The sequence below is a fragment of the Panthera onca genome, chromosome A3, assembly GCF_046562875.1.
Source record: "Panthera onca isolate mPanOnc1 chromosome A3, mPanOnc1 haplotype 2, whole genome shotgun sequence".
Lineage (NCBI taxonomy): Eukaryota > Metazoa > Chordata > Mammalia > Carnivora > Felidae > Panthera > Panthera onca.
The window spans coordinates 66,168,437-66,186,670 of record NC_138341.1 but is presented as its reverse complement, the minus strand read 5'-3'; the positions used below and the strand labels follow the sequence as shown (position 1 = coordinate 66,186,670).

The 18,234-nt window shown below is 36.3% G+C and overlaps 1 protein-coding gene across 3 annotated transcripts in view; it reads left to right on the top strand.

Moving 5' to 3' along the window:
* The first annotated feature begins 176 nt into the window (after positions 1 to 176).
* CFAP36 (cilia and flagella associated protein 36) overlaps positions 177 to 18,234 on the top strand; it is a 30,504-nt gene continuing 12,446 nt past the window's right edge. The window contains exons 1-4 of one of the 3 annotated variants that reach the window (XM_078444494.2): positions 180 to 444; positions 3,511 to 3,575; positions 4,305 to 4,406; positions 18,056 to 18,170. In XM_078444494.2, the coding sequence (XP_078300620.2) occupies positions 330 to 444; positions 3,511 to 3,575; positions 4,305 to 4,406; positions 18,056 to 18,170 (397 nt within the window). In that variant the 5' untranslated portion in view covers positions 180 to 329. Of the gene's footprint in view, positions 445 to 3,510; positions 3,576 to 4,304; positions 4,407 to 18,055; positions 18,171 to 18,234 lie in introns of all 3 variants that reach the window. The other 2 variants (XM_078444496.2, XM_081795283.1) reach the window with 2 other exon arrangements.

The following is an 18,234-nucleotide window of genomic DNA, read 5'->3' as shown; positions in this document are numbered from 1 at the left end:
CTAGCAACTCCGGGCCAATAGGCGGAAGGCTATCTTTTGATCCAGTACTGTCCTTTCCCAGCCAATCGAAAACGTTGTTCAAATGGCCCTTTCCGAGAGGAGCAGGCTCCAGGGAAGCTGGCTTCACTTCCGGGAGGCAGTCCGGGGCGGCTGCGCGTGTTGCCATAGCGACCATTTTACGTTAACTGGTTTGTGGGTTTCGTCCAGGTAGCGGAGCGATTGCGGAACAACTCTTTCTTCTCCCATTCTGTCTCGGCCCGCTGCGGCCCTAGGGCCTTAGCGGGCTCCGGCGGTCTGGCCTAGGGTTCCACGGCGTCCCACGAAGCGGGATGGCTGCGGAAGAAGAGGATGAGGTGGAATGGGTGGTGGAGAGCATCGCTGGGTTCCTGCGAGGCCCGGACTGGTCCATCCCCATCTTGGACTTTGTGGAGCAGAAATGTGAAGGTAAAACCCAGATACCGAACCGACAGCCCTTTCTTGTGTCTCTCTCCCCAGCATCGGCCGGAAGGTGGTCACCACGAACCACCTCTCATCTCTTAGGTTTTTACCTTTGTCGGCGAGGTTTAGAGCTGGTTTGTAGGAGGTATTGCTGGCACTGCGCCAGTCTTCCTTCACGGAACTGAAGACGGGGACTCCCCCTTCCCTGAGCCCGAGCACATCCGAAAATCATCAGACTTTAATCCTGTGTTGTTGGGTCTTACACCCGATACTGCACGTTTCTTCTTTGGGCAGGTGGACTGTTTGGGTGGGCTTCAACAACTTCCCCAGTGACTTGGGAGGAGAGATGTCAGTTTGCCTATGTTCCTTATTATTTAAGCAGTTGATCGCAAAGGGAGGGCATGCTATTATTCCAGCAGGCCCAGAGCTGGCGACCCAGTGGCCTGTATTGCCTTTACTGAACACTCAGACTCTCTGCTGTACAAAAATTTGGGGTGGGGGCGGGGAGAGTATTTTCTAACAAATGAACTATATACATGTGGCATAATATTCCCTGTAAGGGAAAAGGACCTCCAGGTCCTTATCATTCACGCTTTGAGTTCTGCATTCAGTTTTCGGAGACAAATTGGAGCTCATTTACGGAGAAGGAACTAGAAACCATGTCATACGAATGAATGCCTAACTGTTATGGTGGTTGTTTAGCTAGGCAGGACTTTTAAGGTAGTAATATCCATCAATCATTTGAACGTCTGCCTTATGTTGGATGAATTAGACTTGTTTTGTAAGGTTCAGTGGGATAGAGCTAAGGTCAGTGGGTACTAGCTACAAATTTCTATGAAGTGCTCCCTAACAGAATGTATCCCAGTTAAGTTAGCCTACCTCAGGAGGTAATGAGTTTCCCAGGAGCTAGCAGTGTTTAAGTGGATTTGACAGCAACTTCATGGAGATGTTATAGAGGGGAATTCAACTATGATTAGTTATCCTGAGTGACCTTTTAAAAGTCCTTTCAACCCTGAGATTCCATGATTCTGGTAAAGATAAAATTTAGTTTGACCATTGGATCTTTTCATTACTATAATAGAAATTACACCATAATCAAAATTCAGATAATATTTGTCTTGTTTTTATGGGTCATTTCTAAAGAAGTTCAAAATTATTTTTATTTGTGATCTTTTTAAGAATTTAAAATTCTGAGACCGATGAAGCATGTGGAATTCTGACCTCTCCTTTAGGAAAATAAAGAATTATTTCACCTTTTGATTCTATTTATGCCTCTGAGACTAAATGCTGAAATGAAAAAAAAAAAAAATTAAAGCATCATTCTTTTTATCCCCAAACATCAAAAGTGGTGCATCTCGGTAATAATACATCTGATTGTGTAATTTTACAAGGAAGCAGTAATCCTCAGCCTTATACACATGTAAGGTAGTAATTTGGTTTACAATTAACTGGAAACAGTTTAAGTAGCTATTATATTGTGTGTATGCCCTGTGTTACATAGAGCAGATGACAGTAGAAGTGGAAGTAACATCCCAGCGTCAGTTGAAATAACAGTGTTAATACTTGAGTGACTTTCAGTGTGCTGTTCTTCACCTTGATAATTTAATTTTTATTTATTTATTTTTTGAGAGAGAGGACAGAACATGAGTGGGGGAGGGGCAGAGAAAGAGGGAGACACTGAATCCAAAGCAGGCTCCAGGCTCTGAGCTGTCAGCACAGAGCCCGACATGGGCTCAAACTCACGGAGGGTGAGACCATGACCTGAGCCGATGTCCGACGCTTAACCGACTGAGCCACCCAGGAGCCCCACTACCTCAGATAATTTAAAGATTAGTTTTGTACTGCCTGTGATATCAGCATTTATTTCAATTTATTGAGGTTATTTATTTAGTGTCTGTGGGCTAGAAGCTGGGGATAGAAAGATGAATGAAACAAAAGCCTTGTGCTTGAGAAGTTTATGATTTAGTGGGGAAGACAGGAAGGTCAATGGAAATTTAAATCTAAAGTGGCAGGTGTCATAATAAAGGAAGGCATGTAGTGCAGTTTTTAAGGGTTCAGAGGCAGGGATCTAACCAGCCTAGGATTTGGGATTGGGTGGCAGGTCTGGGAGAATGGGCCATTTGCAATGTCTTTAAGAACAGTTGGGAGAAGAGGACTGGGTAAAGGCCAAGAGATCTAGGAACACTTGGGCAAATATACAGGAGTTTGAAGCACCACTTGTTGTTGTTATGTTTGGTGGTATTCCAAGTAATTGTATATGTTGAGAGTGGAAAGTTTGGGTTTTGGAGTGGTGGGAGGTGAGACTTGGGATCTAATCTTGGACGTTTTGTCTGGCCTTCTAAGGATTTTGCATTTATTATCTAGGCAAAGAACAGTCATTGAAGACCTTCAGATAGAAAATTAAAGGAGTTAGTTTTGCATTTTAGATCACTTAGGGGGAATTAAAAAAGTTTCTTGTTGACAATTCATGAATTTGTCCTGTCCTCTAATTAGATTGTAGCTTCTTGGAATATATATCTTTCTAATACACATTGTTTCACATATATGATCATTGAGCAAACATTTGTTTTGGTTTTATTTATTTTAATTTCATTACTGATTTATATGTAGCAAAAGTGGCCTAGCTAGTCACTTTCAGTAAAATTTGCATTTGCAAAGTTTGAGTATGATAACATAATCTGGAGCCTGTTGTAAAAGGAATTAATATTTTAAAACTATTAACAATAATATTCCATTAAAAGTTTATAAAGAAACTGCTGCCTTTTATTATTGAAAGTAGAAAATTAGCATTTGTCTTAACCATGAAGTAGGTCTTAAGTTGGAAAAAACTTGTTTCCAATTATCACTGTTATATGTTATATATACACAACATATATTACTACTAATATACATATATGTGTGTAAACACACACACACACACAGTTTCTTTTTAAATTCAAGAATTCAAAGCCTAAAAGCTAAGTTATAAGAACGAGAGTTCAATGTAAGATGTAAGGAGTGGAGTTTTATATTTGCATTAATCAAATGATTTGTTCTTTTTTACACTATACAATATTTTTCTTTTAAATTTAGTTTTTGATGATGAAGAAGAAAGCAAATTGACCTATACAGAGATTCATCAGGAATACAAAGAACTAGTGAGTATTTTTTCCACTAATTTTAAAAGGTAATTAGAATAATGTTAATTTTAGCTTTTCTAAATTAAACACATGGATTTTTCCATCTTAAAATTCTTTAATTAAAAAAAAATCCCACCTTGAGGCACCTGGCTGGCTCAGTCATACAGCATGAGTTAATCTTGGGGTCATGAGTTCGAGCCCAACGTTAGGCATAGAGCCTACCTAAACATTTTTGTTTTTTAAAACATACAGTCTATCCTAATAGTACTACCAGTTCAATCAGGCTGCAAGGCTTCTCTGAGTATTTCATCCTTTTGACTTCTTATCTCTTCTACTGTAGAATCTAAAGAATGGATTTAGGGTAGCTATTTTAAGAGATCTTGCCTCTAATCTTTAAATTTTATTCTTATTCTTCTGATTAATCCAGAGAAGTGTTAATTATTAATTTGACATGATTGTCTTGTGATTTTAAAAACTGGCTCTGAGTAGCAGAAGAGTTGTACCACATTGAACATCATAACCTTGACTTCCATTATTTCAAGCAGAGGAAATAAAATTTCATTTGATTCTCTGCAAAAATTTTAACTTTTTGTTGTTTGTTTTTTTTGGTGAAAGACATTGTCATTGCCATATAATAAAATTTGCTATAAATTAATAATTGCAAGCAAGAATTTAATACTTAACATGAAAACTGTCTTTTGGAATTTTTCTATGTAAATTATAAAAGTTAAACTTTCCCTTTTTTAGGTTGAAAAGCTGTTGGAAAGTTACCTCAAAGAGATGGGAATTAATGAAGATCAATTTCAAGAAGCATGCACTTCTCCTCTTGCAAAGACACGTACATCACAGGTTTTGCTTTTGTGTTATTCTACTGACATAGAATTTTAACAAAAATGTCCAGGGTTTTGCTTGCATTTGGCTATGTTTGATTGTCAAAGTATACTATTTTGGACACTGTAAGAGTGAAAAGCTAATTCATCATATATGGGTTCTTTTTTATAATTACCTCAAGAAATGATCAGTTGAGGTATTAATGAGTTAATGCAGCTAAAAAGGAACTTTCTGAATGCAGAACTATAATAGATCACAGGGTTTGTCCAAACTACTGTTTTATTTATATAGATCTTGCATAGGTTTTCAGTTGCTTCTTTTTTTATCTCAGCAGTTTCATAGTAAACGCTTCCTTGGAATTCCTTCCCTTGGAACTACTTTTATTGTCTCATTAGTTCTGCAGTACTGGTTCGAACTCAGTATTATGTGTTTTTATAATTAATATATACTGAGGGCTCATGCTAGCTGCTGTTTTAGACACTTGACATATATTCTAGCATTTAATCTTCCTGATGCCTCTTAAGAATTTGGCACTATTGGGGCGCCTGGGTGGCTCAGTCGGTTAAGCGGCCGACTTCGGCTCAGGTCATGATCTCGCGGTCCGTGGGTTCAAGCCCCGCGTCGGGCTCTGTGCTGACAGCTCAGAGCCTGGAGCCTGTTTCAGATTCTGTGTCTCCCTCTCTCTGACCCTCCCCTGTTCATGCTCTGTCTCTCCCTGTCTCAAAAATAAATAAAACGTTAAAAAAAAAAAAAAGAATTTGGCACTATTGAGTGCCTGGGTTAGTTGGTTAAGTGTCTGACTCTTGATTTCAACTCAGGTCATGATCTCCTGGTTTGTGGGTTCAAGCCCCACATCAGGTTCTGCACTGACATTTCAGTGCCTGCTTGGGATTCTTTCTCTCCCTGTCTCTCTGGCCCTCCCCTGCTCTTTCTCAAAAATAAATAAATAAACTTAAAAAAATTTTTTAAATTAAAAAAAAATTGGCACTATTTTATTTCCACGTAGAAATGAAAGAACTCATGCACATATATATTAAGCAGTGCAAAGTCCACTACTAAGTAAGTAGTGCTAGGATGCCTGTCCAGGCACTCCCAACTGTGAGCTGTTGCTCAGAGGTTCAAGATGGGGATATGTTGCTACTGACCAAATAGCCTTCTTCACAAGTTGTTTTAGCTTCCCACTTTCCACCAAATAAACTATAATTCCTTAGCCAGATGATAGTGAGGATTGTCTATGATATGACCCTAAATTATATGTTCATTCTTCTGCTATAGTTCTCTAATATATTATGTACTATAGTCATTACAGGCCACTTGTTCTTGTAAACATCCATGTGTCTGGCTTTGTTCATGCCATTCTGTAACCCTGGAAAGTTTGGCCCCCACCTTCCCACTGCATTATCTTTCCCTTATCCAGAGAATCCCTCTTACATAAGGGCCTTGCTGAAATGTTACTTTTTGTAGCAGTGTTCCTGATCCCTCTTATGCTAGGGTAGACTAGCACTCATTCTACCTCACTGGACACTTGTACATTTTTGGTAGAATTACAGTTTCTTAAAAGTCTGTTTGCCTTTCTAGATTGTAAGTCCTTTGAGCTGTTTTGAGTATCTTTGCATTCCCAGTGTCTAGCACAGAGATGAGAACTTAGTTCCTAGCAGGAGGTTCTTAATAAATGTTTGTTAACTTAAATTATCTTCTTATCAGGGCCTAGAAGAGGTTGCTTTGACTACTGTTTAATCCAGCACTTCCTACTATAGTTCTCTTTTGCACAAGTTTTGCTTATTTAATGATCATCTCTAATTCTAGAGATAGAACGTCTTTAATATAACATGACATTTTGAAAAATATATTTAACTATTATTGGTATGCTGCACTAATGTAAATAAACATTTGGTTTTAGTTAATAATGGTGTAAAGCAAAAGTTGTTCACCAATAGATTTTATTCTATATGTACCATAAGTTTAGTTTAAAGTATAATAATAGGCAATATTTTCTTTTCCTTTTTAGTTGAACAGGAATAATTTGAAAATTATTAACTAGTATTTAGGTTTCTTTTAAGACATTGATATTTGTTTTTATTTTCCTTGTTTTTCAGGAATATTTTCTATTTTGGTTAATATTTGTCAACCTCTTAATTAAGCCATTGTGAATTAGCCTGAATTACTTTGTGAATAAAGATATTCATGCTAATGGTAGACTCATCCATCTTTTGTTTTCACTATTAGGATAACTTTAAATTATTTGTGAATGAAGATGTTCAGAATTTTAAGATACTGTTTTTAGTTCAAGAGTAATGCATCTTTCTCTTTTGTTCTGTCATATAAGACCTTTTTTTTTTTTTTTTTTTTTTTTAATTTTTTTAATTTTTTTTGGGACGGAGAGAGACAGAGCATGAACAGGGGAGGGGCAGAGAGAGAGGGAGACACAGAATCGGAAACAGGCTCCAGGCTCCGAGCCATCAGCCCAGAGCCTGACGCGGGGCTCGAACTCACGGACCGCGAGATCGTGACCTGGCTGAAGTCGGACGCTTAACCGACTGCGCCATCCAGGCGCCCCTAAGACCTTTTGATTTATTTGGAGTTGATTAGTAATACAGTCTTGTTATGTAGTAGGAGACAAGCCTTTTGATACAGACAGACCTAGATTTGAGTCCTAGATGTTTCATTTGCTAGCTACAAGACCATGGAGACTGTTGTACTGTTTTCCTTTCTTATCCATTCTGATTCTCAGTTTCCATATCTGTAAAGTATGGGTAGTATCTACTTTGGAAGGTTTTTGCAAAATTTAAGAGATAATATTCATAAAGCATTTAGCACAATACCTGACATTTATAAAGTGATCTATAAATGGAAGCACCTCCCAATTAATACTAGCTATTTTGGTGGTTGATTAGCAGTGTGCTAATTAGGCCAGGGTCACTGGTTCAATCCCCATGTGGACTAGTTAGCTGTATTCTCTTATGGAGCAAACACTTAGCATCAGATACTGAATAGCAGTAACCTGATTCAGTCAGCACAAGGCCATCACCATTACCAGAAGAACAGCTCAAAACTATGTTATTTACTGCTTTGTAGCAATAATCTAATCTTTACACAGAAAGATCAGAATGCTGATTACATATGCCAGTATAGGGTGCCTAAGAATTAACTCAAGAAACCAGTTGCTTGCCCTGGGTTACTTAGGAGGTAATTTTTATTTTGGTTTGGTTTGCTTGGTTTGGTTTCAGTTGTTTTAACCAGCTCCCACTGAATTTTACTGCTAATTTTAACCAGCTCCCACTGAATTTTACTGAATTTTACTGAATTTTACTGCTAAATTTTACTGCTAAAGCCCACTTAACAAAATTCTTTTCATCGGGTTTGGTCATCGTTATGCCTAGACCACTGCTTCTGCCATACTCTATTTATTGATGTCAGCAGGAATAGCAAGGAATGCATCAGATGAAGAACTCTAGTTTAAAACAACAACAACAACAAATCTGTGAGGACATGTTTTTCTGTTATATATGTGATTCTTAAAAAATTCTCATGAATTAACCTCAGAAAATATGATAATATAATAACTACTGAGATACTCATTATCTCAGTCATCTTCAGTTGAATTTTGTAATTTTGTGGTATTTTACGACTGAAGGAGGCAAAAATGACTTCCTTCATTGTGACTTCCTTGTGATTTTTTGTTGAGGATAAAGTACATCATTGATTTCTATGTACCATATTGCAGAAGACTTCTATATGGCAAGAGACAACAGTATTTTTTACTTTTGTTTTTTACTTGATTTGCTTTGACTTTTATAATATAAACATTAATACTTTTGTATTATGATAGTAATTTGGCAAAATTATGCTGTTTTTCCGATAACTTGTATCATTGAAGAGATTACATATGTAGTGTAACTTTCATTTTCTAAAATACACACAGGATAATAAACAATATTTTGTATGAGTGCTAGTAAGATTTTTAAATATTAATACTTTATTTTTTAGAGCAGTTTTAGGTTTACAGAAAATTGAGCAGATAATACCATGTCCCTTGTTTAAACATTTTTTTTTAATGTTTATTTATTTTTTGAGAGAGAGGGAAAGAGAGAGAGTGACAGAGTGCCAGTGGGAGAGGGGTAGAGAGAGGGGGAGACAGAATCTGAAGCAGATTCCAGGCTCTGAGTTGTCAGCACAGAGCCCAACATGGGGCTTGAACTCACGGACTGTGAGATCATGACCTGAGCCAAAGTCAGATGCTTAACTCACTGAGCCACCCAGCTGCCTTATACAGTGTCCCTTATTAACATCTTTCATTAGTGTGGTATATTTGTTAAAATTGGTAAGTCAGCACTGATATATTATTATTGACTAATGTCCACAGTTTATATTAAGGTTTCCTTTCTGTGTTGTCCAGTTCTATGGGTTTTGCCAAATACTTTATGTCATATATCCACCATTACAGTATGTTACAGAATAGTTTTATTGCCTTAAAAATCCCGCTGTGTCCTACATATTTATCTTTTCCATCCTTGCCCCTGGCAACCACTGCATTTTACTGTCTCTCTAGTTTTGCCTTTTCCAGAATGTCATATAATTGGGATTATATAGTATATACCTTTTCATACTGGCTTCTTTCATTACGCAATATGAATTTAAGGTTCTTTCATGTTTTTTTTTGTTGTTGTTTGATAGTTCATTTCTTTTTATTGTCATGTAATATTCCATTATGTAGATGTACCACAGTTTATCACTTTACCTTTTGAAGGACATTTTGGTAGCTTAAATACTAATATTCAGGGTTTTATGTGGACATAAAAGTTTTCAACTTATTTGGGCAAATACCTAGAGCAAGACTTTTGGGTCATATGGTAAGATTAAGTTTAGCTTTGTAAGAAATTGCCAAACTCTCTTCTAAAGTTGCTGTACCATTTTTAATTTTCACCAGCAATTAATGGGAGTTCCTGTTGCTCCACATCTCTGGCAGCACTTGGTATTGTCAGTTTTTTGCATTTTAGCCATTCTAATATGTGTGTAGTGGTTTATTTTTGCCCATTTTAAAATTGAGTTGTTTGTTTTCTAGTACTTGAATTATAAGGCTTTTTTATATACAATTTTGATACAAGTCTTTTTTTTTATCAGATATGGGTTTTGCAAATATTTCACAAAATTTTCTTCTGTGGCTTATCTTTTCCTTCTCTAACAAAGTCTTTCACAGAGCAGAAGTTTTTTTGTTTTGTTTTGTTTTGTTTTTTATTTCAGTGAAGTCCATGATTTAATCAATTTTCTTTCATGGATTATGCTTTTGGTGTCGTATCTTTGGAAGTCATTGCCAAACCCATGGTTATCCAGATTTTCTCTACACTATCTTCTAGAAGTGTTATGGTTTTGTTTTTTACATTTAAATCTGTGTTCCATTTTGGGTTAATTTTTGTAAAAGGTGTAAGTTTAATGTTTAGATTCATTTTTTTGCATGACCTGTCATTGTAGCACCATTTGCTGGAAAGATGATTTTTTCTCCATTGGATTGCCTTTGTTTCTTTGTCAAAGGTCAGTTGACTATGTTTGTGTCGGTCTGTTTTCAGTTTCTTTCTGTTCTATTAATCTATTTGTATGTTCTTTCACCAATACCATACGTCTTGATTATTGTAGTTTATTTTTTTAAGTTTATATATTTATTTTGAAAGAAAGAGAGTGAACGAACAGGGAAGGGGCAGAGAGAGAGAGAGAAAGAGAGAGAGAGAGAGAGAGAGCGAGAGCGAGCTGTGCTATCAGCTCAGAGCCTGACATGGGGCTCAATCTCATGAATCATGAGATCATGATGCCATGAATCATGAGCCAATATCAAGAGTTGGACACTTAAGTGACTGAGCCACCCAGGTTCCCCTTGATTATTGTTGTTTGTAATAAGTCTTGAAGTTAATGTCTGTGCTCTGACTTTCTTTTTTAATATTGTGTGGCTATTCTGAGTCTTTTGACTTTTCATGTATATTTAAAAACTGGTTTGTTGATATCTACAAAATAACTTGCTGGATTCTGTTTGGGGTTGCATAAATCTACAGATCAAATTAGGAAGAATTGACATGTTAGCAATATTGAGTCTTTTTATCTATGAACGTGGAATATCTCTCCATTTATTTAGATTATCTTTGATTTCTTTCATCAGAGTTTTTTAGTTTTCCTACTATAGATCTTCTGTGTATTTTGTTAGATTTATTCCTAAGTACTTATTTGATTGCAGAAATAATGTAAATGTGTCTTTTTGTTTCATATTCCCATTTTTCATTGCTGGTATAAAGGAAAGCAATTGATTTTTGTATAGTAACCTATCCTGCAGCTTTGCTATAATTAATTGTTAGTTCCAGGAGGTTTTTTTTTTTTTTTTAATACTTATTTATTTATTTTGAGAGAGAGAGAGAGCATGAGCAGGGGAGGGGTAGGGAGAGAGGGAGAGACAGAATCCCAAGCAAACTCCGCACCATTTGCACAGAGCCCGATGCAGGGCTTGAACTCAGGAACTGCAAGATCATGACCTGAGCTGAAACCAAGAGTCGGATGCTTAACCAACTGAGCCACCCATGCGCCCTCCAGAAGTTTCTTTAAATTGATTCTTTGGAATAATCTACAGTCAATCCTGTCATCTGTGAACAAAAACAGTTTTATTTCTTCCTTCCTAATGTTTGTACCTTTAATTTCCTTTTCTTAATGCATTAGCTAGGACTTCCACTATTATGTGGAATGGGATGGGAGTGGGAAGAGGGGACTTGTTTCTGATCTTAACGGGAAAGCATCTAGTTTCTCACCATTAAGTATGGTGTTCGCTGTCAAGTTTTTTTTTTTTAATGTTTTTTGCTTTTTTAAAAAAAAATATTTATGTTTGATTGAGAGAGAGAGAGAGAAAGTGAGTGAGGGAGGGGCAGAGAGAGCGGGGGACAGAGGATCTGAATTGGGCTCTGTGCTGACAGCCCTGATGTGGGGCTCAAACTCATGAGATGTGAGATCATAACCTGAGCCAAAGTCAGTTGCCTAACCTAGTGAGCCACCCAGGTGCCCCAGCTATCAATATTTTGTAGATGTTCTTTATCAGGTTAAGGAAATTCCTCTCTATTCCTCATCTGCTGAGAGTTTTTATCATGAATGGATGTTGGATTTTGTCAAATGCTTTTTCTGCATCTGTTGATATTATCATATGATTTTTTTCTTTTTTAGTCTCTTAATGTGATGGATTACATTAATTAATTCCAAGGTGTTGAATCAGCCTTGCATAACTAGAATAAATCCCACTTGGTCATGGTGTATAATTCTTTTCATGCACTGTTGGATTCAACTTGCTGATATTTTGTTGGATATTTTGGTATCTCTGTTCATGAGAGATACTGTTCTGTGCTTTTCTTTATTGTAGTGTCGTTGTCTAGTTTTGGTATTAGTATAATGCTAGCTACATAAAATAGCTTAGGGAGTACTCCTTCTGCTTCTATTTTCTGGAAGAGATTGTAAAGAATTGGTATAATTCCTTTTTTTTCCCTGTTTTTGAAGATTCTTATCTGAGGGCAGCATATGCATGTTCAATTACATGTAAAATCCTAATCTGAATCATGCAAGGAGGGGTGGTAGGAAAATAGCATACACACTGAGTAAGTTATATATGGAAGAGATAGGGAATTTCAAAGTCATACTTTTTTTTCTCAATAATTTGAATCAATAGAACATCTTTTACATCATTCTATAGGCTATGCTATTTAACTTCTGCAAACAAATATTTAATCATTATTTTTTTGAGAAATAATATGAATCTGTAACTTTTCTTCTAAGTTATCTTTTTTTTTTGTAGAGAAATTTTATAATTTCTTCATTAAATTTTTGGTAGAAATTACCAGTGGATCCAGCTAGGCCTGGTGCTTTCTGTTTTGGAAGGTTATTAATTATTGATTCCTTCTCTTTAATAGATATAGACAAATTCCAATTGTCTGTTTATTCTTGTGTGACTTTGACAGATTGTGTTTTTCAAGGAATTGGTCCACTTCATCTAGGTTATCAAATTTGTGGACATAGAATTGTCAGTAATATTTATTATCCTTTTAATGTCCCTGGGATCTGTAGTGATGTATCCTCTTTCATTCCTGATTTTAGTAATTTATGTCTTTTCTCTTTTTTTTTTCATAGTTAACCTGGCTAGAGATTTATCACTTTTATTGATAGTTTTGAAGAATCAACTTTTAGTTTTGTTGATTTTCTCTATTGATTTTCTATTTTAAATTTAGTTGATTTCTTCTCTAATTTCTACTATTTTTTTCCTATGCTTATTTTGGATTTAATTTGCTCTTTTGTAGTTCCTAAGGTGAAAGCTTAGATTATTGATGTTAGGTAATTTTCTTTTTCAATATATGCATTTAATGCTATAAATTTCCCCTGAGCACTACTTTTACTGTACTCCCCAAATTTTGATAAGTTGTATATTCTTTTAGCTAGAAATATTTTAGGGGCACCTGGCTGGCTCAGTTGGTTGAGTGTCCAACTCTTGATTTTGGCTCAGGTTATAATCCCAGGGTCATGGGATCAAACCCCATGTTGGGCTCTGCACTAAGTGTGGAGTCTGCTTAAGGTTCTCTCTCTTTCTTTCTCTGCCCCTCCCCCCACTTTCTCCCCCACTCATGTGCTCTCTTTCTCTAAAAAAAAATTCTTTTTTAAATTTCTTTTAACAAGAAATTTCCCTTAAGACTACAGTTAACCTTCAAACAACACAGGTTTGAACTGTGTGGGTCCTCTTCTACACAGATTTAAAAAAAAAATTTTTTTTATGTTTATTCATTTTTGAGAGCGCGAGAGAGAGACAGATCACAAGTGGAGCAGGGGCAGAGAGAGAGGGAGATACAGAATCTGAAGGCTCTGAGCTGTCAGCACAGAACCTGACTCAGGGCTTGAACCCATGAACTGCGAGATCATGACCTAAGCCGAAGGTGGATGCTTAACCAACTGAGCCACCCAGGCGCCCATTCTTTTTGTTTTTTTTAATTTTAATTTTAATTTTAATTCTAGTATAGTTAACATACAGTGTTATATTAGTTTCAGGTGTACAATATAGTGATTCAACAAGTTTATACATTACTCAGTGCTCATCATGATAAGTTTACTCTTAATCCCCTTCATCTATTTCACCTAAACCCCCACCCACCTCCCTTCTGGTAGCAATCACTTTATTGTCTATAGTTAAGAGTGTGGTTTTGGTTTGTCTCTTTTTCTCTTTGTTCATCTGTTTTGCTTCTTAAATTCCACATATGAATGAGATTAAATGGTATTCGTCTTTCTCGCTAGATCCATCCATGTTGCTGCAGATGGCAAGATTTCATTATTTTTTGTGGCTGAATAATTAATATTCCAGCATGTGTGTGTGTGTGTGTGTGTGTGTGTGTGTGTGTGTGTGCGTGCGCGCGCGCATGTTTAAACACACACACCCGCTCTTTTTTTTTTTTTTTTTTTTAAGTTTATTTATTTGAGAGTGACAGAGAGCTAGGGAGAGGCAGAGAGAGAAGGAGAGAGAGAATCTCAAGCAGGTTCTGCACTGTCAGCATGGAGCCTGATGTGGGGCTCAAACCCACAAACTGCAGGATCATCTGAGCTGAAATCAAGAATTGGACGCTTAACCAATGAACTACCGAGGCAACCCACACCTCTTCTTTATTCATCTATCACTGGATACTTGGGCTGCTTCTATAATTTGGCTATTGTAAATATTGTAAATAATGCTGCAGTAAACATAGGGGTACATATATCTTTTTCAATTAGTGTTTTCATTTCTTTGAATAAATAGTCAGTAGTGGAATTACTGGATCCTATCCTATTTTTAATTTTTTGAGGAAGCTCCATACTATTTTTCCACAGTGGCTACACCAGTTTACATTCCCACCAGTAGTGCATGAGGGTTCCTTTTTTTCTACATCCTTGTTGTTTCTTTTGTTTTTTGTGTTTTACTTTTTTTGTGTTAGCACTTCTTGTTTCTTGTGTTTGATTTTAGCCATTCTGACAAGTGTTAGGTGATATATCATTGTGGTTTCGCTTTGCATTTTCCTGATGATGAGTGATGTTGAGCATCTATTCATGTCTTCTTTGGAGAAATGTCTGTTCATGTCTTCTGTCCATTTTTGATTGGATTATGTGATTTTTTGGTGTTGAGTTGTGTAAATTTTTAATATATTTTGGATACTAACCCTTTATTGGATGTGTCCTTTGCAAATATCTTCCCCCATTCAGTAGGTTGCCTTTTAATTTCCTTATGATTTTCATAATAACATTTTCTCTTCTGTAGCTTATTGTGAGAATGCAGGAAATAATACATATAGCATATACAATATGTGTTAATTGGTGCAATATATAATTGCTAAGGCTTCTGGTCATCAGTAGGCTATTAGTGGTTAAGCTCGGGGGAGTCAGGAGTCATATGCAGATTTCTGACTGCACAGGGGTCAGTGCCCCAAGCCTAATGTTGTTCAACTGTACTTCTTCTTTTTCTTTTTTTTAAATGTTTGTTTATTTTTGAGAGAGAGAGAGACAGAGTGTAAGCAGGGGAGGGGCAGAGAGAGAGGGAGACAGAATCTGAAGCAGGCTGCCGACTCTGAACTGTCAGCACAGAGACCGACGTGGTGATTGAACCCATATGGTGAGATCATGACCCGAGCCGAAGTCGGACTCTTAACCGACTGAGCCACCCAGAAGCCCCTGTAGTTTTTGTATCCATGTGTTATTTAGAAGTGTATTGCTTAATCTGCAAGAATTTTAGTTTTTTCCATCTATCCTTCAGTTACTGATTTCTAGTTTAATTCTGTTGTGGTCTAAGAGGATATTTTGTATGATTCCTATTCTTTTAAATTTATTAAGATGTGTTTTATGCCCCAGAATGTTGTCTATTTGGGTGAATTTTTCATGTGTGCTTGAGAAAAATGTGTATTTTTCTGTTGGAGAAATATCAATTTGATCCAGTTGACTGAGGTACTGTTCAGTTCAACTATGTCCTTACTGATTTTCTGCCTGCTGGATCTATTGTTGATAGAGGGTATCGAAGTCTCCAAATGTAATCATGAATTCATCTGTTTCTCCTTGTAGTTCTATTAATGGAGCAGTGTGAGAACATGAAATCACCTGTACCTTTCAAAATATGGCATAGTGAACTCTAAGCAGAGATAACCCATAGGGTAATCTTAGGCTAAGTATGAATATATTTGAATGTCTTGTAAACTCATTTAAGTCAGATTCTCAAATACTCAGTGTTCATTTTTTTGTTAATGTGCTTTTCTCAAACAAATAACATCACATATACTTGATCTCAGTCTTCTGTCAAAGTACTTTGACATTTCAGATAATTTAGTGGCTACTTGGGGGATTGTTGTTTTTAAACTGGTTTTTTTGGAGTTAACTCTTGTATTTAGTTCCTCCAACTGCCTTTGTTGGAAGTTCACATCCACTTCCTTGAACCAGAAGAACCCCATTGCTGTAAAGTTGTTAGGTTTAGTGCACCATTTTGATATTTAACCAGCATAAACAGGACGAGGACAATTACTTTTATGGGTACTTTTCAGTTTAAAAAAGTGCTTTCTCATTTTACTTAATTCCAACACCCAACCAGAAAGTTATTATTATTGTTTTTTTAATGTTTATTTATTTTTGAGAGAGAGACAACAGACAGAGCATGAGCAGGGGAGGGGCAGAGAGAGAGGGAGACACAGAATGAGAAGCAAGCTCCAGGCTCTGAGCTGTCAGCACAGAGCCTGATGCGGGGCTTGAACTCATGAACCGTGAGATCATGACCTGAGCCGAAGTTGGATGCTTAACTGACTGAGCCACCCAGTCACCCCAGAAAGTATTATTAAATTTATTTCATGCTAAAGTGAAAATTTTTCCTGTTGTAATATCTCTGAAATGAGAATGCATTGTATAATGAATGACATAATGTAATTGGAAGGTTCTTTTTTCTTTTCTTATTGGTACATGAAGTAATGATTCATTTTACTCATCTATGGAATCTTAGATTCAACAAAATACTGTATTACTATTATTATTAGAGTACTAATTTGCAGAGGAAGAAACTGAAGCTCAAAAGACTAAATAATATGTCCAGAGTCACACAGCTAGTACATGGTTAAGCAGGAAGTGGGCTTGTGATATTAAGGGCTCATTTTTTCCAATGTTTCAGTAGTTCTCAAGCTTTAATGTTGTAAGAATTATCTGTGGAGATACATGGACACCCATACTCTAGAAATTTAGATTCATTATGTCTATGGTAGGGTTTAGGAATATGCATTTCTTAGATGCGTCAAGGAACATACTTAAGTATCAACTCAAACTCTGACTTGCTGATAGAAGCCCCAGTTGATACATTGCTATTCAGTAACATTGCCCTTTAAGAGTTTATTAGTGATGAGAATAAGGTCCTTGATATCACTAATAAGAAGTCTAGGAAGCCCCAGAACAATGTTTTGTGGGGGCATAATCATAGAAAGATGTCTTGGCAAACATCACTAATCTATCACAGAGACTCTCCACAAGTGTTTTCAATACTGAGCTTTCGGCTGAAACTTTCAGTCAAGCCTATCTGCTATGCCCTGCTGTGGGCCTTTTGAACGGTGTATACGAATTTAATGGGAAAGAATTTTCATCATTTTTTTCTTCAGTTGACTCTTCATAAATGTCACAGAGAGCTGCTTTTGCATTTTGTTTTGTTTTCTTATATACTGTGGTTGTTTAGGGTGGGAGCTGGTTGCTGGGAGAAGGGCTCCTTCTCTGCTTATGGAGGTTTTGTTGAGACGTCTGACATTATTGCTGCTGCCCAACTGATAAACAATAGCACACCCTTGGTTGCCTCTGCATGATTTTGTGTGTTCAATTTTTCTATCAATAGCATGTAAAGCTTGAAATAAGATTTTAGTAAGTGCATAAAATTTGAGTGTTTTGGGTTTTCACACATTTCAAATCTTATTTTACTTATTGTTGATTAGCTTGGGAATTGGTTTGCTCTTTAATATAGCAATAGTTCCCTGTAGTTAAAAAAGTGTTAATTTGGGTACTCCAGGTAGACACCTTAGTTTTTCCCCTAATTTATCATATTTTTTTAATCCAGAAAATTATTTCACACTAATTTCTAATTACCTCTTATATGAAGCCTTCTACATACAGGAGAACTATAATTGTGTTTTCATATTACTAATACCTCATTACACTTAATATCCAGACTCCATTTTTTTGCATTTACTTTTATTTAACTTGGTACTTTTATTAATTAAGGGATAATTTTGTAATTACTGATTTATTAACTATAAATTTCAAGTAACAGAATAAAAACCAAATAGGTATCTTTATTTCGGCTGAAAAACAAATCCAGATACTGAAGTTGTAACTTTAAAAAATTAAGTCCAATTTCTGTGCTGTTTTTCAGAGTTACTCAGCACTGGCTCATTTGGAAAATGTATCATCGCCATCAGCCTTAGCTTCTTGGAGGCATGGGGGTTGGGAGAGTTAGCCTCTTGAGAGCCTACATTAAAGGTTTTTAGAATCTTAAAATTTTCCTTTTGAGTCATCTGACCATAAATAATAATACAGCATTCCTGAGTTGATAGAAATGATTTGCCATAGAAATGATCTGTGTGGAAAATAGTTTTAAAACTTGAATCTTCATTTAACTTCCAGACTTCTTTCCATAGGCCATTTTGCAACCTGTGTTGGCAGCAGAAGATTTTACTATCTTTAAGGCAATGATGGTCCAGAAAAACATTGAAATGCAGCTGCAAGCCATTCGAATAATTCAAGAGAGAAATGGTAAAGTGTTGAATTTAGAAATCGAATTGCTAAATGCATTTTGTTTTTTCAGTTTTGATTATTC